This window comes from Caretta caretta, chromosome 3, assembly GCF_965140235.1.
Source record: "Caretta caretta isolate rCarCar2 chromosome 3, rCarCar1.hap1, whole genome shotgun sequence".
NCBI classification, from domain to species: domain Eukaryota; kingdom Metazoa; phylum Chordata; order Testudines; family Cheloniidae; genus Caretta; species Caretta caretta.
Window position 1 is genome coordinate 129,062,553 of NC_134208.1, and position 24,980 is coordinate 129,087,532.

Genomic DNA, 24,980 nt, shown 5'->3' on the forward strand with positions numbered 1-24,980 from the left:
GCCAGTGGGTGGAAGAGGGAGTGATTTTGAGGGGATCTGTGGAGGAGGAGAAGTTGAGATGATGGTGGACTGGGGGCTTCCAAGAACAACTGCACTGGAGCCTCTCCAAATTCCTTATGCTGGCCCTGACTGGTAACTTACAGCACAGTTACCTGTATTTAACTGATCTACTTGGAGTATATTATAATTTATGACTTTTATTTTTTGTAAAGTCAGCATTGTTAAGAAACTGTGGTGGCGTGTAGGAGCCACCCTCATATCTTATTATACCTCAGACCTTATTATATATTTTTACGGTGAGTTATTTTGAAATTCTGGGGATTTTTTTAGCCTCCAGTCAGGAATCAAAAGGGTTTCAGAATCAAAAAGTCCAATTCCAAGGTATGTCCTGCCAGCTGAAAGGCAAGCGTTTTGCTAATGGTTTGGGAATGGGTCAGCAGAAACTTCTGACGTAATATGCCATTAAGGCAAGGCAGTAAATTGGTCACCATGGGTTCTTAATGGTACACCATTATCCCAGTTGCCACTGGCAATTTTTAATGCAGCCCTAGCTTTCATTTTGTTATTACAGAAATAGGACATAACGTTCTCCAGCTTCCTGATCAGTGAAGACAACTACTCTTTGTCCTTTTTTCTGTTTGTTTTTTTAAAAGTCCTAAATTGGTAAAGTAAAATCAGTGTTTTCTTTCTTCTCTCTCAGCCTCTTCCAAGAAGATAAACCTTTCCAGACCTCCCCAGAGAGCTTGTATATTATGACACATTCTTAAATTACAGTCTGCTGGATTATACCCATTACAGTATTACCCTATCTTTAATAATCCTTCTTTTACAAGCATTTTCATTTATCTTCATTTTAATTTTACATATTAGCTAAAAACACGTATAAGCCCGAAGTTCTGGCATCTCCAACTTCTTCCTCCCACCATGGAGAAAGATCCTCCCATCCTAAACTATTAAAAAGAAGAGTTCTGTTTTATATCCACTTGATATCCTTTATGTTCAGGATGTTCCACAGTTTTATTGGACCCCCACAGTGAAAAAAAAAGTCTGCTTTATGCAAGGTTGATAATTTCTGTTTTACTGCAAATGTTAAAGTTTGGTGCCAAAAGATACTAATCTTCACTGAACTATTTTTAATTATGTCATATTGCTTTCTGCAGCAACTAATGACAAAACAGCCATGTCTTCGTTCTTTCATTTTCAGATGCACGTCCGTTCCACCCCCACCCCGGCCCTGCACAGCTAACCAGACATCAGACGGAATAATCATAAAAGCCTTGTTAGGCAACATAAATCCAACCTGCATGTCAGTCTAGCTGTTTATGTTTTAATAGAGAGATACAAAAGGCATGTGTTAATGCAGAGATACGTATTTATTCATGGACTATATTGTATCCAACCCTGGCTCTGCTAAAGATTTGCTGTGTGTTCTTGGGCAAGAGACGTAGGCCAAAATTTTCAAACTCTTTGAAACAGCACTATGTTAAAGTGCTTCTAGTGAACACCAGCAGGGTCTATACTGACCAATTAGTATGCAACACATTAGTGAGCTTTAGGAATCACACCTCTGTAGTGTGCATTGCTGTAGTGTGTAGACAAGCCCTGAAACTGTATCTAGATCTTCAGCTGGAAGGTGCTAGATACGTGCTAAGTATCATTATATTATTAGTGGCCTTCTTTCTCCTCCACTGAACCCACTCCATCTCCCTCTTTTCCTTACAACTGTGTTCCACGTAAATGCTAGACGCTGCATTGCCCCTGTAGTCTACAATGCCTGAAAATAATATTAGCTGCCATTGCCAGGTTGCACTAGATTTTTGTTACTAGAGAAAAAGCAGAGACTGAAGAGTAAAGCTAGTGGTTTTCATTAAGCTGTTTCTGGTATCTGTTTTAGTTTAGAAAGGGAAATCCAAATTTCTACATTCAATGACAAATAAAGTCATGTTTAAAAAAGAATAAGAATGTGAATTAAAATTCTGGTCTTAAATTCTGCAGTACAAAACATACAAAGGAAGAGAGAGAGGGAGGACAAAAACTAATATCTAGAGTTGGCCAGAATTCCCCTCCCCCCCCCCGACTTTTTGGCAAAAAAATTAAAATACATTTTCAGCTGAAAATCTACATTTTTTTAGCCTGAAACCTGTCAAAATGATGCCTTATGGGAGCTGTGGTTTGGAAGTCTCCTGCCTGCATTCTCCTCTATGGGCTGGACTATTTAGTTGGACTACATCTACCATGATGCATTACAGTTTACAGCTATAAAACAAAAACTTCTTGATATGTTTGATATATGTATTAAACTTGTCAACAAAACTGAACTCCAATATTGGAGTTCAGTTTTGTTGACAAAGTCAATTGTTTTCATAGAAAGCAGACACTTTTAATGAAAAATATTTAGTTGAAAACCCAATTTTTCCATTAAAAACAGTTTTGACAAAAAAATTAAACGAGCCTTATTAATATCATTAACAATTTCTGTGGTGTTTAGGAGAGATTATCAATCCAAATAGTGAAATTTCTTTGTTTTGTGTGGGTTCCAGTGAGAACTTAATGGTTAATGTTATTTAAAGTCTAGGGTAATTTTTCACTTCCATTGCTTTTTATTAAAAACTTCCTTCTTGGGGTCTGAAGAGAGGCTAAAATGTAGCCTAAGGTGGATTGAAATGAAAATACAAGCTCACAAATCTATACGATCTTAAACCATTAACAGAACACATTTGGAAACGGCGCCATAGTATGATATTTTATTTGAAAAGAAAGCCAAAAGGTTTTATTTATCTGCTAATGCAGTTCTTGCATGTTTTGGAAGAACTGATGGTGTCACACAAGCAACTCAAGCAGCACCAAGGGCTGCTTTCTTTACCCTGCATCCAGTGTTTGTAACATTTACCAATTCTTTCACAAGAGAAGTAGGCCCTGAACCGAGGTTGCTTTGTGACATTCCACTGTGGCAGCCATAAAGGCAACATGTGGGGATCCTCCGGTGCTGCAGAACTGATACTTTTTTCAGAGTAACAGCCGTGTTAGTCTGTATTCGCAAAAAGAAAAGGAGTACTTGTGGCACCTTAGAGACTAACCAATTTATTTGAGCATGAGCTTTCGTGAGCTACAGCTCACTTCATCAGATGCATACCGTGGAAACTGCAGCAGACTTTATATATACACAGAGAATATGAAACAATACCTCCTCCCACCCCACTGTCCTGCTGGTAATAGCTTATCTAAAGTGATCATCAGGTGGGCCATTTCCAGCACAAATCCAGGTTTTCTCACCCTCCACCCCCCCACACAAATTCACTCTCCTGCTGGTGCTAGCCCATCCAAAGTGACAACTCTTTACATAATCAAGTCGGGCTATTTCCTGCATAAATCCAGGTTTTCTCACATCCCCCCTACCCCCATACACACACAAACTCACTCTCCTGCTGGTAATAGCTCATCTAAACTGACCACTCTCCAAGTTTAAATCCAAGTTAAACCAGAACATCTTGGGGGGGGGGGAGGAAAAAACAAGAGGAAACAGGCTACCTTGCGTAATGACTTAGCCACTCCCAGTCTCTATTTAAGCCTAAATTAATAGTATCCAATTTGCAAATGAATTCCAGTTCAGCAGTTTCTCGCTGGAGTCTGGATTTGAAGTTTTTTTGTTTTAAGATAGCGACCTTCATGTCTGTGATTACGTGACCAGAGAGATTGAAGTGTTCTCCGACTGGTTTATGAATGTTATAATTCTTGACATCTGATTTGTGTCCATTTATTCTTTTACGTAGAGACTGTCCAGTTTGACCAATGTACATGGCAGAGGGGCATTGCTGGCACATGATGGCATATATCACATTGGTGGATGTGCAGGTGAACGAGCCTCTGATAGTGTGGCTGATGTTATTAGGCCCTTTGATGGTGTCCCCTGAATAGATATGTGGGCACAATTGGCAACGGGCTTTGTTGCAAGGATAAGTTCCTGGGTTAGTGGTTCTGTTGTGTGGTATGTGGTTGTTGGTGAGTATTTGCTTCAGGTTGCGGGGCTGTCTGTAGGCAAGGACTGGCCTGTCTCCCAAGACTTGTGAGAGTGTTGGGTCATCCTTTAGGATAGGTTGTAGATCCTTAATAATGCGTTGGAGGGGTTTTAGTTGGGGGCTGAAGGTGACTGCTAGTGGCGTTCTGTTATTTTCTTTGTTAGGCCTGTCCTGTAGTAGGTAACTTCTGGGAACTCTTCTGGCTCTATCAATCTGTTTCTTTACTTCTGCAGGTGGGTATTGTAGTTGTAAGAAAGCTTGACAGAGATCTTGTAGGTGTTTGTCTCTGTCTGAGGGGTTGGAGCAAATGCGGTTGTATCGCAGAGCTTGGCTGTAGACGATGGATCGTGTGGTGTGGTCAGGGTGAAAGCTGGAGGCATGCAGGTAGGAATAGCGGTCAGTAGGTTTCCGGTATAGGGTGGTGTTTATGTGGCCATTGTTTATTAGCACTGTATTAGAACTGATACTGTGGCTCCTACAGGATTCTCATTCCATGTGGTTGGCACAGTGGGCATTCCTGTGACCCAGTGATCTCTGGCAGCCGTAACTGCCCCCCTCAGATCCTTGCCGGTCAGCAAAATTTAGAAGTTATGCTGAGCGACTGGACCGGTGTATGACCAGTCCGGGATCAGGAGAGTGTCCAGGTGAATTAAAGCCTATTCTGAGGTGCACTTAGCACTTCTCAGCCACAGCCAAGGACCTGAGCCAGCAAAACTGGAACTTCAGTCCTGGCAGGAATGTACAGGAGAAAATTATTTGGGACCCAGTCCTGCAGGCCTTACTCAGAGCCTAATCCTGAGACGTGCTGAGTGTCTGCGACTCCCACTGGAGTTAAAGGCTAGGTTCAGCTCTTAGGCCTGGGATAGAGCTATGGGCAGTGAGTAGCTGTGCTGGAACAAGAGGAGCTCTGCGCGGGGGTTGTGTCTCAAAGAGGTGTCCGTACTTCCCTGCTGCTCCCTTTGTCTCTGGACAACTAAGGCTGTGTCTACACTGCGCACCTTTCAGTGGCTCAGCTGGGCCTCTGCAGCCATGCTGCTGTAAGGTGCGCAGTGTAGCTACTCTTTATCGCTGGGCGAGAGCTCTCCTGCTGACAAAAGAAAACCACCCCCAACGAGGGGTGGTAGCTGTCTCAGCGGGAGAGTGTATCCCACCAACAAAGCGCTGTCCACACCGGTCGTTTTCATTGGTAAAACTTTTGTCAGTCAGGCGTGTGGTTTTTTCACACCCCTCACTGAAAAAAGTGTTACTGATGAAAGTACAGTGTAGACATAGCCTAAGTTACTTCACCCCATTTCATAGGCTGACCAGGTTTCCCGTTTTTAAAGGGACAGTCCCGTTTTTTGGGACTTTTTCTTATATGGGCGCTTCTTACCCCCCACCCACTGTGCCGTCTTTTCACAGTTGCTATCTGGTCACCCTACCATTTCAGGATGCAGCTTACTGCCCCTAGATTCCTGGCCAGCTACTCCAGCTAGTGAGGGGGTTTGGCTGTGGAGCCAGTGTGACTCCCAATCTGCACTCCAGGCTGCCACTTCCCCTCCTACTTGTTCACAAGGGATGGTACTGGGCATATAACTTCTGATCTCACTTCCCCCAAACTGGAGCCACTATCTAGGTAGCAATTACGAACAAGGGGGAGCCTTACTCCCCACTTCTTGTGTGGATGCCATAGAAAAAGAGAAGAGCAGAAGATGTCAATATGAATATCAGTTGTTTGAAGAGTTTCTTCTTCCCTATCACTGAAGCATCAGAATGATGGAACATGGCCCTTTAAAATAATCACACATCCCATAGTTTATGCTCTTAAAGTAAACAGTTTAATGTAATAATAGAAAATGACTATTAGAGGGGACTGTTTAGTTTCAATGGGCTAGATTCTCTTCTCAGTAATACCAGGGTAAATCAGGAGTAACTCCATGGAAGGCAGCAAATTTATTCCACTGTAAAACTCATGACATGGGAAGAGAATCAGGCCCAAAGCTTTTGTAATTTCTGTTTGCTTTTCCTTTGAATAAAGGTATTCAAAATATTAGGTATTATAATATTCAACCCACTCCGAGTATTACTTGGTGCTACCAAAATGCATATTGAGTAACCTGGTTAATTTGCAGCCTGAGAATGTTTGTTGCCCAGGTACATTTAATAACATTTTGAAGATGTTTATGAACCTGCAGATTCCTTGAGCTGCAAGTTTTGCATTATTAGGAGCAATTAAGAAGCATTCAACATCAATGCTTCAGGTAAAAAAAATAAGAAATTGGTGGAACATCACCACTGTTAGGAAGACAAGAGCAGACCTGTGAGAAATAAAAAATTTAGGCTTCTTAATGATTTTTCCCTTTGTCCCTCAAACATAGTCAACCCAGTTTCCCTAACTCAAGCATCTAATATGTGATATATTACTCTTCTGGATCAGCAATGGTGCATATCCATAGCCCAGTCCTGCACCCACTGCATAGACTCAATTCCTTTTGACTTTAGTAGGAGTAGTGCCTACGCTCAGGTCTGGTCTACACTAGATGGGCGGGGGGGATCGATCTAAGATACGCAACTTAGCGGTCTAGACTGGACACGATAAATCGACCCGTGCTGGATCAATCACTGCCTGCTCAGGTACGTCTACATTCCCCGCTGGATTGACGGGCAGCAATCGATCCCGCGGGGGTTGATTTATCACGTCTAGTCTAGACACGGTAAATCGACCGCCGAGCACTCTCCCGTCGACTCCGGTACTCCATCAGGGCAAGAGGTGCTGGCAGAGTCGACGGGAGTGTCAGCAGTCGACTCACCACAGCGAAGACACCGCAGTGAGTAGATCTAAGTACGTCGCCTTTAGCTACATTATTCATGTAGCTGAAGTTGCATATCTTAGATCGATCCCCCCCACTCTAGTGTAGACCAGACCTAGTTTGACCTAGGTACAGTGTGAGAGAGGGCAGACCACCTCCTCCCCAGTTCCAGTTTTGGAACTGCCCAATCTTCTAATAGTGTAATGTGCTTTGTGTCCTGAATTTTCTCTTATTTTTAAACAATCAAGCACTCTTTAATCTCCCCAACTAGCAAAGTGGTTAGGGTTCTCACTTGGAAAAGGAGAGACCCCAGTCCAAGTTTCTACTCCATTTGAATCAGTACCTTCAAATTGTAATTTTTTCGGGGCAATGACTGTCTCTATTTATACCTGTAAAGTGCTTTGCAAACTTTTATGATGTCATATAAATATGAAATAATAATAAAATTAGTAGAAATGCCCATCACTATCACATCTTTAACATATATCCTGTGCCAGTTTTTCTTCTTCAGGAACTCATTGATGAGAAAGTTTAAGCAGCTTACAAAGTATGGTATGTGAAAGCATCTGACATTAACTACTGCAGAGAAGCAGTGTGGTCTAATGGCTTAAGTTGATGGCGTGTAGCCAGCCACTCCTGAGAGCTAATCCTGGCTCTACTTCTGGGAGCGCAGCTGGAGTTTGGACAGATTGATAAAGGCATGAGTAAAAGTTTCAGCAGAGGAGTGGTTGAGATAATATCTGGTACAGGAGATGTATCAAATATAACAGTAAGCAGATTTACAAACCTGGATGATATTGGAAGAACAAGAGAGTTTGAAACTGAGTGAAATGTCTAGGTTCCGAGCAGTAGAGAAGACTGTGAGATCTGATTTGAAGGAAGTAATTGTGTTTTGGTTGTGGATGCTCTTGGACTTTCTAATTAACATGGGGGGGGGGGGGGAAGAGAGGAGAATATACCTGTTTCTCCCTCTTTGTGTCTCAGTTTCAACTTCTCTCATCTGCTGTTTCTCCTTTTCGTCTTGCTTCTTTTGTTATATTCAGATAAATTATGACACCGTGTTCACCCTTTTTCTTTGCAATTGACTGAGTGCTTCAAAGAGCCCACCTCCAGAAAACTGCATTTAATGTAGTGTAAAGAGAGGTAATAGATACATAAGGCCAGAGACAAATCAGAGGATTGGCTGTCATGCGAAAGAGAGCCTTTACAAAGGCTCTCTTCTGTGCTGTCCCCTTCTGGGTAAAATCAGATGAGTATGACACACTCCCAGATAACCCATGACACTGGCTGCAGGTAGAACTGTTCCGTAGTTACCCGCAACTGGGACCAAAGGCAAGCAGGTCTGCAAATACACAGGTTTTTCTATCCCACTTTGGGCTGATGGAAATAGTCCCACTGCTAAAGGCTTTTGCAAGTTTAATTAATTCTGTCACTGGCTGATCAGTCTGGCACACACTCCTTTAGAACAATATGCAGGTTTAATCTGCAACGGGCTCTGGCTTCAGAACTGCCCAACCTCCTTGGAGCCTCATGTGCAGCGTATGCTTTGTTTTTTGCCTCTTATTTTCAAACTATCAAACAACCTTTAATCTTCCCAAATGAAACAGAAAACAGCACACAGAAAGTAATAGATAGAAAGAACCACAGAGCTGCCTTCACATAAACTGTAATAGAAACGTTACCTTATTAGGGGACTGGAGGCCAGCATCACTGCTTCCTGTGATGCTGGTTATCTGGCAAAGTTAAATATTTAGAAGCTGTTTTATTTGAAGAGTTCTGCCAAAACCATCCCTTTGGATTTTCTCTCCTTGTCACAAAGGGCTTCAAACTAAACACATGACTCTGAGTTCTGGGGTAGGTGGCAGTGGGGAGGAGGGACGGGGAGAGATGAAAACATTTTTGGGAAATGTGCTCAGCAAACACGTATAGAAACATAGCACTTTCTGAAATATGCTCCCTACCCTCATATGCCATGGATTATTAAGAAGGATTTATTTATGTAGGGTTTTTTCCATTGATATAAGTTATTTCCATGGCTGGTTAAACACTTAAAAGTAATTATCCTCTGAGCGGTTAGTGTAATCATATGAAACACTGAGCTGTAAAGGATTAAGCATAGTGGTTATACATCCTTGAAGTGAGCTGTGGCTCACGAAAGCTCATGCTCAAATAAATTGGTTAGTCTCTAAGGTGCCACAAGTACTCCTTTTCTTTTTGCGAATACAGACTAACACGGCTGTTCCTCTGAAAGCTATGATTTAACTGATTCAAGAAGCCTTTAACCCGGCTACCATGTCTGATCTCAGACTCCTTTGAGAACTCGTTCAGTGCATGCCAGGGGCCAAATTTTCTGCTGGTGCAAGTTGGCACAGCTCTATTGTAGTCAATAGAGTTTCAACAATTTGCATCACCAAATGTGGCCTAAGATCTTCAATAGCTTAGTGACCTGACATCCTTCAAAAGGATGTGGGGGTTTTACTGATGCACCAAGTTTGCTGGTCAATACTGACATGTACCATACTTGTGCATTTGTAAAACTGCATGGACTACAATGGAATGTTCCTTCTTTTCATCAGTTAAAGATGAAGGTGTGGTGGGGTTTTTTTAATTTGCATTTCCCTTGTTTTACTCACAAAGTTTTAAGATAGAGCCAAGCCAAAGGTCTGGCTTTGTTCAAGAAACCAAAACACAAGACGAGCCATTTGAGCTGACTGTAAACATATGAAAAATAGACTGCGTAAAACTATATAAAACCTTGCTGGAGCTGAAAAGAAGTGATTTTAGAATATTCTTACTGACTTTGCTCTTCTGTGGCTCATCCCTGTTCCTGGATACAGAACTCTGCCAAAATCAGTCGCCCATCCTAACCTCGTTCCAGCTTGTGTTGGTTTTCCTACCTCTACAGTTAAGATTACTAACTTCCTATGGTCTAGACAGTGCACTGTGGGTGAAATTCATCCCTGTGCAGAGGGCCAGCACAAGACCTCTGTAGGACTTAATTTCACATAAACCTTCACAGTAGGATTTAAATGATGCATAAGACTTGTGCTGGCCCTCTGCACAGAGACAAAATTTACCCTATATACAGAATCCCACATTGTGATTTAGTGCAGTGCTTCATGGGGAGTGTTGAGAAGCACTGTGCCTCAAAGGGAGACAGTGCCCCCCAGAGCTCCCTGTTTGTACTTTGGAGAGAGGTGTAATGTCCAACTCCTGGCTTCTCATGACAGCAGTCAGGATGCCCGTTCCCCACAGATCTGAAGTCCCCTAGAGAGGAGTTAGGCGGCAAAGCACTCCGAATTTCCACTGCACCAGGGCCTTCAGCATGCCAGCATAGCCCCCAAAATGTGCAACTCTGGGCAGAAAGAGTATATAGGCAGAGTGTACATGTTGTGTGCTGAACCAATGCATCACTTAGATAGCCTCTGCCAGTGGTGGAATTCCAGCTACAAGCTGGAGCTGTCCTGCCTGCCACTTGGAGAGCCCATGGCAAAGGATGGAAATAAAAACACTGCCTGTCCTCCCCCAGGGCTCACTTTGGGGTGCCGGGGGATTTCTCTCTCTCATGTCAATGTGAGAAGTGAGTTGAGAGTGTAGGTTCTAGATTGTCCTGTCTGACAATCCAGTATATAATAAATTGAAACAATTATTATTTTAGTCCCGTCTTGCATGCTGAATCAGTAACTGACTGTCTGGAAGAGCTGTTGGCAATGTCCTTGGAAAGCCAGTAGTGGTTAGAAGATAAAATGTAGATGGAATGCTACCACCTTGGGTTAGAACTAAGCACGAAGGCTGGAAAACATTGGGTAAGGCTGGGATCCTTAGCATTGTAGCGTGATGGCAGAAATGTGGCACCAGCTACAGTAAGTGGTGCTTCTAGGCACCTTTGAAATTAAAATAATTTAGGTGCCTAAAGTTAGGCCCCAAATCCATATTCAGGCACTTACGTGTCCTGATTTCCATTGATACTGGGTCCTAAGAACTCCTTTTGTATTGAATGGAAGCTGTGGTTACTCAGCATTCCTGTAAGTTGAGTTGCTTGGGTAAGTGCCTAAATATGGCCTGTATTTTTTGGTAGAGCAACTCAAATAAATTCTCACCACCAGCTCACCTGGCAAAGAATTCCAGTTTCACAGGTTTGTGGAAAAACTGAAACAGTTGTCTTGAAAATGTTTTGAAAATGAAAGAGATTTTCCATTGACAGAAAACTCCGAAGTTTACTTGTCAATAGACTTGCAAAGTAAACATGGCTGTCTTGCACAACTTTGGTTAATGAAGGAGCCTTTAGATTGTTATGGGCAACTAAATGGCCAGCTAGCTATTGTGTTCGGAAAAAGTCAATCATTTTCAGTTGCAGTAGTTTTCCCAACTGAAAAGCTATATGGTTGCTCAATTTGGGAAAAGTTATACAACTATAACAAGCAACAGATAGAAGCCACCACCTCTCCTTTGTTATTTGTTCAATGGGATACTGGGTTTCACAAAATGAGGGAAATTTTGCTCTCACTTTTGCCCGTACAAGTCAATGGTGTGGGCAGAATTTGACTTTACTTACATACTGGGGTCCACAGAACTCATGATGTACAAGAGCACCAGGAGACTATAATTCCCTCCTTCCTTATCTTGGGTCTGATCTCACTGACTGAAGGGGATTGAAGACACTCATCTTCTCACAAGAAAGAACCCTTTGTGATGAGAGCTTTTCAACTACTTTGGATCACTATTGAGCCTGATGTCACATCATTGACCAATGGCCTAAAAGAATGTATTATCATTTTGATGATTATTTTATTTTGTATTTTGGTAGCACCCCAGGGTCCCGTTGTGCTGGTGATATGTAAATACACAGCCTTTGGATCCAAAAGTTTATAATCTAATTAATATTCATTCATTTCATCTGCTTTACCGAGAAAGCTTTCTTTAGTTTTCAATTTGTTCTTACAAAAAACAAACAAAAAGAGATTTGGCAAAAATGAACTACTGTCTTTCATTTCTGAGATGTTATATGACAAGTTTGATCTCAGATCTTCAGGACATAAGACTTACTTTAATGCAAAATGGCTATTTGAAAGAGATCAGATTTATAAGCCAATTTATAAACACTTCCAAGTTTTCAACGATTGTATTAAATGATAATCTTCCAAACCATCAGAGCCAAGTTAGGCCACCCTCTAATGGGGTATATAGATCCCAGATGGATGAGGAAGCTGGCAGAGAGGCCTTGTGGGTAGGGCTAGCCCCACCATTCCTGCTCTATCAATCATATATGATAGGGAGGAGACCTTTAAAAGGGAGGACATTGCAGTCAGCGGGGGGTGTGGAGAAGCAGGATTGCCTTAAACAGCAGAATACAAGGGTGACTATTGACGCTATAGAGGGAACTCCCAGCCTGGAGACTTCTACCCTGACCCTATAGAGAGTGTAATGAAATCCCAAAATAAGCTGGACTGACTAAGCCTGACTCAAAAGCCCAGCCAGGGAGATTTCTTAAAACCTGCTATGTAAGTGCTGTATTGTTGGCAGTACTGTGGACTCCCCCACACTTTTGAGGAGGCCTGGGAAGAGGGTATCCTTGAATGTGTTGGGGTTTGTGACTTTCATTTTGATCTGCCATCTGGAGAGACTTAAGAAAGGCCCATGAAGGGCAGACCCCTCTTACAAGGAGTAAGGAACTGGGGGGTGTGCTGGAGCCACCCAGTGCAAATAACTGAGCATGATCAAGTTTTCCCACCATCTGGGGAAAGAACTGCAAGGGACTCTCTCACGTAGCCTTACTCTCACTGAGTAGTAGCTTATTTTGAGAGTGGTTCCATCATTTTCAGTGGGACTATTCACAGAATAAAGATTCACTCAACATAAATAAAGATGGCAGAATCTGGCTTTGATTTTTTTTTGTTTGGTTTAAGAAGAGAGTCAGTGTAATAGATAATTTGGTCTCTTACAAATTGTAATAACATACTACAGTGTGAAAACTTCTGGAAAAAATAGCAAGAAACCATACTTTTGAAGGGAAGTGCAGTTCATTAAAATTATTATTTAAATTAATGATAGCTGGTGATAGACAAACTTCAAATGTTTATCCTAACTTTATCCTAATATCTTTGATTTAGAAATAGAGCTGGAAATCTCTCAAAAACAGGGCTGTACATTACATTTTACAGTGTTCCTAGTTCCCTCCATTTTGGAAACATTACAATAATAGCCTTTCTCACAGTATTTCTGATATTTCAACTTTTGGCTGAAATTTTGAATTACAGTTGCGTTCAAAAAAGAAAACAATAGGTTAGATGAACCCATTTTTATATCCCTATAGAGATGTGGGATTGGATTATGGACACATTTGCTTATTCTCATTTAAGATTTCTGTCTTAAGGGCCCCAAAAGTTTTGACCATGGGTAGTACAGGAATTTATATAACATGAAAATTTTGATTTGACCTACTGCCATTAAGTACACACACACACAAAGTTACACTGGCGATAAACATAGTTTATATAGGAAGTCACCCTGTGGGGGTGATTATGTGATGTCAACAAGAGGTTAATGTGGGTTATGAGTATCCTGCTTTTAGCACTTTGTGTAGGCTCAGTGCCTTTCCAGATGATCAGCCTTTATGTACTGCAATATCACTGCATATGAAACCGCATAGATAAATGACATCTGTATGTGATTTAGACCCCTTCATTCAGTGGAGTGAAGTAGTACATAAATTTGCCTTCAGGGCTGTGTTGAAGCCATAGTCCACAAGCATGCACATAAGTTCAAAAAGTACAAAATAGTGACCAAGTGTACATGGGAAATACCCTGCAGACACAAACAACAGGACCTTGAATGTTTGTTTCCCATGCGTTTTCATGAACAATAATGAGCATGGGTAGGAAAATATCCAACCTGATACAAGACTGGATGGATACACATTTGTGTTGAACCCCACAGCTGATGTCCCTTTGAACATGGATGTAAATCAAAACGTGGTGCCATATGAGTATTCACACTGTAATTCAGTCTTAGAATTTAGCTTGATTGTTTCATCTATTTGTCCATTTTTTAAAAAAGAAATGTCCTTCACAGTTGACATTTGATCCATGTACAAATACAAGGCCTGATCCTGAAAACACTTATGCATGTAGCTTTACTCACTTCAGGCCTGATCCAATGACCACTGAAGTTAATAAGAGCTATTCCACTGACTTCAATGTGTAATAGATTGTGCCCATGAGTAGTCCCCATTCAGTTATAAATAAAAGGTTTCAATGTAGTTCCAGTAAGGACTGTTCATGAGAAAAAATGTTCATTTATTGGCCGCATTGGGTTGCACTGAGTTCCACTGTAGGCAATTGTATTTTCACATGGTCATAAGGGTTGATGCAAGCAAATGCTTGCAGAATTGAAGCCATAATTCTTAGGAAGGAGGTGGTGCAAAATGTCCGTATCCTGGCCAAAGGTAGGTGGCTGCAAATTTTCCCTGCATAAAGGAACTCTGCACTGGCATGTAGTTGGCAGAGGCATGATAACCACCTCTTACACCAGCTGTCCCCTCCACCTCTGACACAGGAGACACATCAGGGGAGGGAAGGGCATGCTGAGGGTAGGAGTGGGTTTTGGGGAATGGAGGTACACCTATCCTTCACTGATGTAAGATCATTTAAGGACCTTATCCTATTACCATAATTTAGGGCAACTCCTCAGCTGCTCTACCCTATGCCAAGGACACTGTTTTTGGGATATGCAACTGGCTGAGTTGCAGGGGGGAAATCTATACTTCTATCTTGAGGAGACATTTTCTGGAGTTAGGAATAACAGTTGAGGAAATTATCTGGAGTGAGAACCCTCTTTCTCTCCCAGATCAGCAATCCAGTCAATATAGATTCACCTTTAGGAGGACTATAGTTTGTATACAGAGCATATTGAATCCAGTTGCCCTCCTGAAGTGAACATTTTAATTAAAGATAGAAATAAGATCTGGAAGATTAAGATATGAAATGGAAATGTTTCATTGAATTCAGGAATAACATGATAAAATCAAATTACATTGTAATCAGCTTCAGCAGTACATGTTAGCTCCATCAGTTCAGAGAAGATTAATTATAACTTAATAAGCCATTTTTTTGTCCCAGTCACAGCTGACTGCAATAGAGGCTACATTGGCATAAATGAGAAGATTACTTGGCCCATCATACGCAAAACTTCAGAAATATACTAGCATCAAATCAGATGTAACTAGATAAAGTGTACTAAAATGTTTAAACTAAATTAGGTTTAATGAACTGGAATATTTTGATTATTTTGGTACCATTTTGAGTAGCAGAATTTAGCTTTTATGCAATTTGATGAGACTATGTACTGAAAATTACCTGTGAATACATGACTTCTGTATATCCCCAGGGAAACACCAGAGAACTGCAAAACTCACTTTCTTGAATGCTAGACGTACTAATAGTGCACTACTCAAGAGTGGTTAACATATATCACTTTGCAGGGCATTTTTGTTCATGGGTTTCTTGTTAGTGACTTTATGTGAAGCGCATTGAGCTTCAAGGCCCAATAAAAGATCCTTTTTCTCTGGAAACCAGCCCTGTCTAATTGTCCTTTCATGGCCCATTACAGTAAAGAGAAAGGGCGGGAGGGGGTATCAACTGAAAATAGAATTTCTTGATGTGGATTCCATTTATCATGTATATGTTGTTGGGGGTCAAAGAAATTGAGAGGAAGTGTTTATGTAGCAGCAGGAAATGTAAAAGTAGCACACAGGCGCCTTTGTAATTTTCTGCAGATTTGACAACTCGTTTCTGCAGGAACACACTAAACTCGAGCATATGTGCATACAGCTTTCACGTTCAAGCAGAAGCAAACCATGCATGTTTGCAGCTGGGAGAACTCTGGTGGGAGAACATGGGGAGAACATATTTGCAACTGTGAGAACTCTGGTGGGGTATGGTTCATCGCCAATGAAAACTTAGGAAGTGAAGGATTGAAATACCCAGTGTTACAAAGCTAACATGTTGTGTTATGTAAACATCTAGATAATGCGATGATAGGGACTTCAGAACTACTAAAGACTGATGGACAGATAAGCCTTTCTCCAGGATTGATGCACTCAGAAATGATGCACTGCTCTTTTCCCATTTTAATATCTGAGCCTGCAAATATTTACTCATGTGAGTAATCCTTGCTTACATGAAATATCCTCATTGACTTCAAAGTGACTAACTCGCATGAAAAAAGGCTTTCCAGGATCAGGCTATGGAGATGTTTGCATGTGAATGCTGATTGCATTAATTTGACTGCATACTGCTTTTAGGTGTTTGAAATAAATAATTGGCAACAAGAACAGACCCATTTGACATTATCTGATTTATTTCCTTCTCCCTCCCCCGGTTTTTCTTCCAAAACAAAATTCTGGCAAAATCAACCTGCTTTTGGTAAAGCTTTCAGACTCAACACAACTACATATTCCAGAGGAATACAGTTCTGTCAAAGTGTCTTTGACTAGCTCCAATAATGATGCAAATATTTATATTGCTTTTGCTGTGGTATAGATTTTTTTGGCGATGTTCTTTTTATGACTTTCTGGCATCCATCTGTTGCAGGCCCTAATCCCAGTAGTTGTCAGATTGTTTGGACAAACCATCAGGAGCTTTGTAAACTACTGACATTTATCACTGATCCTGCTAGCAAACTAAGGGTTGTTGACCATATTCCTCTGATACTATGACAAGAATTATTGGAAATAATGTTAATTATATGACAGAAGCCCTTAACCAGTCATGAGAATGGAGTGGAATCCTTCAAGTACTCCTGTTCTAATAGCTAGAGTAATTGAAGAATGAGTTTGGATGGGAAATGAACAGTTGCTTCAAAGAGGAAATTAAACTGAGGAGTAAAACTATGGTCTTGGGGAGAAGGATAATGGGTGAAAATTTCATGGTGCTATTGATTTCACTTCTGCAGCACTACATGGTGGGAGGACTGGTGGAATAGAAGGAATAATGGTGGCAACAAATTCCCTTGAGGTGTCAAAGCTACCCAACCAGCAGTGTTAGAATCTGTCTATGGGACAGTTGCTCCCCTAGTTGCTTGATGGCTGATCTGGCGTTGTGGCGGAATGTAGTCAGGCAGCTCGTAGCTTGGGCTTGTCCGTCGGCTCTGCATGTCACTCATCCTTGGGTCTCTTCCAGAAACCCCACTCCTGAGCAAGGTCATTGTTCCCTGCGGGAATTGGGTTCCCGGGATCCTTTCTGAGCCTAGTTACTTCTGGTCCCTGGCACTGCTCCTCAGATCCGGCTGCAAGGTACTGATGGAGAGCTGATGCCCGGAGCCCCCCTCTGGGATGCAGTATCTCTCTGCCCTAAACGGGGGTTGGAGGGAGAGGGAAGGCTAGTCGCTGCCTTGGGCTGGGCTGCCCTGGCTACTGGGCTTCCTGGCAGTCTCTAGCAACCTCTCGTCTTGGGCAAACTTCCCCCACGCTGTGGCCAGCTTCACCCTTTTAAATTCCCCTTCTCTAAGTAGAGCATGCTCTTCAGGTGTGCTTAATTGGCACTGTCGGAGTGCAGGGCTGCTCCTTAAGCATGCTGTCAGTGGGTTGGTGGCTTGTCCCATCACGGGGAGACCAGCTCTTATATAAGCAGAGGAAATAATATTTCTAGGGCATTTGGTAAAGGAAACTGAACTAGGGCAGTAGATTTGAAATATGGTTTAGCTATCTAATAGAAACAGAAATGACACCACCAGAATCCCCCTCCCATGTAATAATAATATAATAATTACAAATTGTCCAACAAATCATTAAGAGCACTGACTGGTTGAGAAATAGGAGACAAAGGGTAGGAATAAATAGTCAGTTTTCACAGTGGAGAGAGGTAAATAGTGGTATCCCCCAATGATCTGTATTGGGACCTGTGCTGTTCAACATATTCATGAATGATCTGGAAAAGTGAGTGAACAATGAAGTGGCAAAGTTGGCAGATGATACAAAATTATTCAAGATAGTTAAGTCTAAAGCAGACTGGAAGGAGTTACACATGGATCTCAGAAAACTGGGTCACTGGGAAACAAAATGGCAGATGAAATTCAATGTTAAGTGCAAAGTACTGCATACTAGAAAAAAACAATACTAACTATATATGTACAATGATGGATTCTAAATTAATAGTTACCACCCAAGAAAGAGAACTTTGAGTCACTGTGAATAGTTCTGTGAAAACTTCCACTCAATGTTCAGCAGTGGTCAAAAAGGCTAACAGTGTGTTAGGAACTATTAGGAAAAGGGTAGAAAATAAGACAGAAAATATCCAAATGCCAGTACATAAATCTGTGGTGCACCCACACCTTGAATAGTGTGTCCAGTTCTGGTCGCCAGATCTAAAAAAGGATATAGTGGAACTGGAAAAGGTTCAGAGAAGGACAACAAAGATGATCAAGAATATGGAAAATGGCCTCCATACAAGGAAAAGACTAAAACGCTTACCTACTACAAAGCTTTTAAACAGACCCTCCATCCACAGTATATAGATCCTCTAATTATGGTGTGGTGTTCAAGTTTCAAGATTTTAAAATCTTTTTAATATCATTTTATGTTAGTGCTTAGACCTAATAAAGGAAATGCAAAACTAATCAGGGCACCGGCAGCCTTCTGTTCTCCGGTTGACATGCTATACACATCTAAAGGGACCTTGACCACAGCACTAAAATAAACATCAGTGCTGTGCAATCAAATCAGCAGTTTTAGCTTTTCACATTTCCTGGAAACTATTCACAGTGATCTTGGAACATGGCCATCTCAAAGCTAGACTTGTCTGCTATTTAGGGTATCAAGGTGAGATATGAACAGAATTTACTGGTTTCTTTTTCACCATGCCAAAGTATAGCTTGATGATGTCTCTCAGTAGCAGGAGGACAGTGATGGAGCTAGAACAGCGTTTTGAACCATAGGTGCCAACTTTCTCTAGACTGTGCCTCCAGTGAGAAAGCATTTCATTCACACAATGGATGATGCTAGATGAGATTAGGTTGAAGCCATAACCCATTGTCGGCGGCTTGAAAATCCAGTCAAGGATTTAATTACAGCAGTCACAGGTTAAATTGTAAACAATAGTGAAGTCTGCTATAGTTTCAAAAAAAGAGTTGTGCCCTTCAGTCTTAATTCACTTGAAAAAGGAAAATAATTTACTATGTATTACATTTCTGCTGCCACCTAGAATAGTGACTGGATATTTCACTGGACATGGATAGTTTAGGATTGTTAGAATTTCAATCTATTTTATCAGGAATTCCTATGATTGTAGTGCATTTACTATATATGTCATTAGTTTCTAACCTATTCATTGTGTTTCGTTTTTGTTCACTAGATTGACAGGAATATCACAGAACTAATACTTTATTAACCCTTTAAACATTGTGAGGTCATGCTCCCAAATACAGCATGATTTTAAAGCTCCTGGAGGACTGAATTGGTCAAGTTATTGGCAAGGAGATATTTTAATTTCTCAAGTCTGAATCTGGACCAGTTTGGTATTGATCAAAAATTATCATCATCTAATGGCTCTGTAATGGCAAATGTGAAGTAAATTGGTGATATCAGTTCATTTCCTAATGAGCAGCTGTTCACAAACCAGACCCATCTTGGGCCCCCTTGTTCACAGTTGCAGCAGGAAGGCCAAGGACTGAATGGGCATGAAGACAGAGCTACCCTCATATTTCTCCAAAGTGTGGACCCTCCGGAGAAGGACTGTTGTTGGTGCAGTGTGGGAGGCTTTTACTGCCTCTGCTTCCTATGTGGATAACCAGAGGTCTTTGGTCTCCAGGGCTGCTAATACATCACTTTTCATCAACAAGAAAGAAAAAAAAAATCTGAAATGTATTTTAAGTGTCTCTTTTCATTCCTTAGCCTAAAGCAAGGAGCAGAATATAAAAGTACAAAAGAAGTGAATTCATGTACGTGGAATTTTAAAAATTGGATTCTGGCACATTTCCCATTGATCTGTATAAAGAAAGTTTTACCCACCTTCACTCCCCATCCCCGCAAAAAACATTCCAAAAAGTGGCAGTAATTGGGTATCTAAAAATTCCCCCTGGCAAAGGAAAATCCTAGGGTAGTGTAGAGCTGTCATGGTTTGGGCTGTGGAGCGGGCACGCCGGGGTGAGAAGGGGCAAGGGAGAGTACATAACGCAGCTGAAATCTGAGTCCAGTAAATGTAAAGTATTATTGCAACAAGACTTATCAAAGTCCTTACCTGTAATAGCACATAGCTAGGGGTTTATCTATCCATCACTCCATTGATCCTGAGGGTGCTTTCCATATCCTCGTCAACATTTCATCTATTTCTTTCTGACAGCATCGTCATGTGATCAAGAACTTCAGTCTGCACTGGAGGAAGCTAAACAACCCCAAAAAGACAATGTGTTCATTCCAGAGTGCGCTCAGGGTGGCCTTTACAAGCCCGTGCAATGTCATCCTTCCACAGGCTACTGCTGGTGTGTTCTTGTAGACACAGGACGTCCCATCCCTGGTACATCAACTAGGTAAGGCATTAGGAGTTATGATGTTTTCATACGTCCCCAAATAGGCTTATGGGGCCAGAAGCTCAGCAGGTGTATATTGGCATAGCTCCAATGGCAATGGAAATAGACTGATGTACACCAGCTAAGGATCTGGCACTCTGGATTAAGAGCTGTCAGAGCATTAGACTAGGTGTCCAGCTGCTGACTCTGACTGCAATGTCGTGGGTAGCATGCGGGTATCTCCGATCTTCCCTTCCCCTATGTTCCTCTTAATTCATGCTGAGAAACTACAGGGTGGAAGCTAGGAAAGAGTCAGCACAGAGCAAGCCCCACTTTCTTGCAGTATGATGATGAAAGAGCCAGTTGACATTGTCTATGTAAGAAACCAAAACCAACATCAGAAATGTTTCTCCAGAAGTCCCCACAGCTATTTTCATCGGACAAGCTTCAATGGAACAATTGCCTTGAAACCACTAGACAGAGGAAATATCATTTTAGTATGTTATTAATAGAAGCTTGGAATTCACTCCTCTTAGCTGAGCCGAATACATGGTAAAGTGTTCTGAGCTACATTGAGCAGATACATTCAGGATGAATATCGGATTCCAAAGGAAGTTATTTAGGCCACTTATTGAGGTTTGGCTCCTGCAGGAACACTACAGAAAGCTCATTTAAAACCAGGGCAATGTGTACAGCCTGATGGAAGCATTGACCTTTTCATGGCTTGGTCAAAAGTTATTTTTTGACCGTTACATAAGATGTGTGGAGAACAATGTTTAAGAAACTGATTGCTCCCTAAGAATGTAATGCAGTGCAATCTTTTGTGTTCTTGGAGCATTGATTTATTGACCGTGTATAGAATTGTTTTGATGTCTGTTTATGCAATAGACTAGACCACGCCTGCACTGTGCAGACACTTAGCTTACGTAGGAGGAACCTACGGTCACTGGCAGTCTCCTATTTCTTATCCCTTGCAAGCTACAGTCCTTAAACTGTCAAATTGAATTACCAAGATTGGCCCTTAAACTGTATGATCAGCACTTCTGATGAACTACCTGTAAACATGTAGTCTGCTCAGAAACAGCCCTGCTCTTGGTCTCTCTCTCTCTTTGTTTCTTGTTAAAAAATCATTTTGCCTTGATCCACTTGTTGGTGACATTTCTGTTTTGTTTTAACTTTGGGGCCAGTGCAGTTTTCTTTGCCTCAGCTCATATGTACAATCCATTTCCGAGGACCTTCTTTATTGCTCTCTCCAGTCAGAAACTGAAGTTTCTACACAGCTTCAGGTTGGATTAACCAAACCTAATCTTTCCGGGATCTTTCTGCTAATGCTTCATGTGACTTCTGCTTCACAGGGTAGCCGTTACATTTTATTCATATTGCTTCCTTTCATATTATATTTTTCCTGTAGCCAAACATTTCATGCAAAGCTCTCCTCTCCCGACCCCTTGGTACAAAATGTGCCTTTCATATCTTTGGATGTTGGTCCTATTGCCTCTCTGGAAAAGAACGGAAGAGCACTAGCAGAACTGACGGTTTGAGTGATGGGGATCCTTTTCCTCCATTAGTCTGGGGAGTCTTTAATGAAGTGAGCACTGTGCACAATCAGTAAGAGCTGGACAGTAGGCAGCTTTCTTTATTCCATGATTTTCTTTCTATAGATTGGAGTGGAGAGCGGGAGGGAAATCAATGTTCTTCTGACTCAGGAGCTCTTTCCTGAGGCATGCAACTGGATGGGTAGTAAGGACTTGTGAAAAATGGTGCATCTGATCTTCCCATCAAACCTTTCCATTGAAAATGCAAATCAGAGGAACAACTTATAAGAAAGAAAATAGAAATCCAAGACAAAGGGCTAATACCAAGGACAGTATGCAAGAAAGAAAAACACTCTTTGAAAATCTGTAGAGTTGTTAGTAGAGAATAACACAGACTACACTGGAGCTGGCAGTTGTTGGCATAGCAATTTGATGCTGTACTTGTTTGTGATATGAATACAAGAGTTTGTGAATGAGTGCTTCAGTGTTTCACTTCTAATGCACCTAGAGTACTTTGGTCACCACAGTAAATAATACTCTCATTAAATCTGTCAGACAACATGAAGGGATGGAGTAAGTGCACGTTACCCCCAACGATTGGCTGCTCCCATCATTTTGAAGCCAAGGAATGATCAGTTGTCAATGAAAGTGTTCCAGAAAAGAGGTAGCATTGTTGAAATAAAACAAAGATGGTGGAATCAGTGGTAAAAAAAGTAGGTAAACTAACCTACCCTAAAATGCATGTTCTTCAAATGCAAATAAAGGGAGTTTATCCATTTCTCATTTACCCTTCACTATGTTAGTGGGTGGAATGGGAAATTAACAAAAGAAATTAAAGACAAGAGCTTCCTGGCAATAACATTAGTAAGTCTGCTGCAAAGAAATGCAAAGGACTCAGTGAGGCTGAACACGAAAAACTTGCTAGGACAAAACCTAAGACCAGTGGAAATGTCTCTGGTTTAAAAATTAATTAACCAAGTGGAAACAGGGTTTATAAACAAATAAACATTCCCTTAAAGTTCTTTCAACCCATTCACTAAAAAAATTGTGCTAATACTTGAAATGAAAGGAACTAACAAAAGACTGTAAGCAAATAGGAAACTGACTACACTATTACATTTTCTACATTGCGTTAAGTTCACATAAAAGAAAACAAATATCATAAACAGTGAAAAAAGGCCTTGACCCAGCAAACACTTACTTAAAGTTAAGCATGTGAGTAATAGAGTAGTGCTTTTTAATTTATGACTTTTAACCTGGCAATGTCCCCTTTCCAATATAAACCTGTCATTCCATCCCTCTGCCACCCTGTTGTCCCCAGCTTCTGGTATTTAATATCTTCTTTCATTGGGTCTCAGTGCAGCTACTTTTCTGTCAGCTCAGCTGGGACATTTAGTGATAGATTGACAAAAGAAGGTGACAGTTTTATTGCCTTTTGGGGTTAAAATCAGACCTTTCATGCTACAGTATTTTAACACTTATTTTGCTTTATAGATTTAGATTATATACGATGTACTGCATTTGTATTTACCATAAACCTAAGCCAATAGGGCAAAAGTGCAGATGGCAGAGGGGAAAGTAGGCAAGGGGGAGGGAAGGGGAGGGAGGAAATGCAGAGTGGGGTATCAGATTAATCAGGGATCAGGCTAGTTGCCAGGTACTACATTAGCGTACACCACTCAGAGATTTCTCTTTCACTCTTTCCCTGGCTGATTGAAGAGGTCATCCATCAGATAGCTGAATTCTACCTTGCCATCAAAGCAGCTTCTATTCCTGTTGTTCAAAAAAAGGGCCTTTTTCACTCATAGGAGACACACTCACATGGGCATGAAATCGCATTGCACCTTCCTGGAGCAAACGCTTTATCTGATGGGCCACTAGACAATTCAATAAACTTTCATCAGACACTGTGAAGATAAATTAAGCACTGAAGGGGAAAAAATCCCTCACTGTTTCATCCTGTCCTGTAATGCAGAGTCAGAATGTTTGTGTGGTGTTCTCGCAGCTAGCAGAACTTCAGGATGTTGCAAAGTTTGTGATGCTTTTAAAATGAACAGTTTGTTGATGAAAATCAGATAAATGCATTTCAATTAGACCTTTTAAGATATGACTGGGTTTATATGGTCACTGGGAGCATGTGTAACGTGGGTATTTCTTATAAGTTGAGCAACCATATGTAGCATTAAATCTAAAATGTTAGAGAGGCAGAATGAGTGTGTGCAAGTATGGACGGGGAGGTAGAAGTGTTTTTTTTCAAAGCCTTATTTAAAGGCACGCTTGTTTGTTTAGAATTTAAGCTTTCCCCTGACGTGCTGTAAATTCAGACGTTGCAGGTATGAACTAATGCATGAGAATCTGAAAGTATAATTCCCCAGAAATAGCCCTCATCTAGTTTCTCTGAGCTGAGTGAAATGTAAAAATTAAACATAGAGCACACAGTAAAAGATGAAAAGCATACTAGATTTTAAAAATTAATTGTAATCTATGAGCTTATTAGTAATAGAATCATAGAATATTAGGGTTGGAAGAGACCTCAGGACGTCATCTAGTCCAACCCTCTGCTCAAAGCAGGACCAACACTAAATAAATCATCCCAGCCAGGGCTTTGTCAAGCCGGGCCTTAAAAACCTCTGAGGATGGAAATTCCACCACCTGCCTAGGTAACCCATTCCAGTGCTTCACCACCCTCCTAGTGAAACACTGTTTCCTAATATCCAACCTAGACCTCCCCCACTGCAACTTGAGACCATTGCTCCTTGTTCTGTCATCTGCCACCACTGAGAACAGCTAAACTCCATCCTCTTCAGAACCCCCCTTTCAGGTAGTTGAAGGCTGCTATCAAATCCTCCCCTCTACCTCCCCGCCATGCTTCTCTTCTGCAGACTAATGATTTTTTTAAACTATGACCTTTAATCTTACCATGTCCCCTAAAATACAAAGTGAGACGGATGGGATATAAACTAACAAAATAATGGGATTTCTGAGTTAAGGCAAAGCAACCTGAATATTAACCTAGTTTTGCCTTGTCATTGCAACCTATGGCCTTGATCCTGAAAACACATACACCTGCTGGCATTTACTCACATAAGTAATCCTAATGAAGTCAATGGGACTTTTCACATGTGTAATTGTGTCCAAGA

At 41.2% G+C, this 24,980-nt stretch overlaps 1 protein-coding gene across 2 annotated transcripts in view; it reads left to right on the top strand.

Annotated features, from left to right (window-relative positions):
* The window catches only part of SMOC2 (SPARC related modular calcium binding 2), a 178,151-nt gene that overhangs the window by 105,158 nt on the left and 48,013 nt on the right, over nucleotides 1-24,980 (top strand). For both annotated transcript variants that reach the window (XM_048843976.2, XM_048843977.2), the window contains exon 8: nucleotides 20,140-20,326. In XM_048843976.2, coding sequence (XP_048699933.1) covers nucleotides 20,140-20,326 — 187 coding nt within the window. The remainder of the gene's footprint in view (nucleotides 1-20,139; nucleotides 20,327-24,980) is intronic.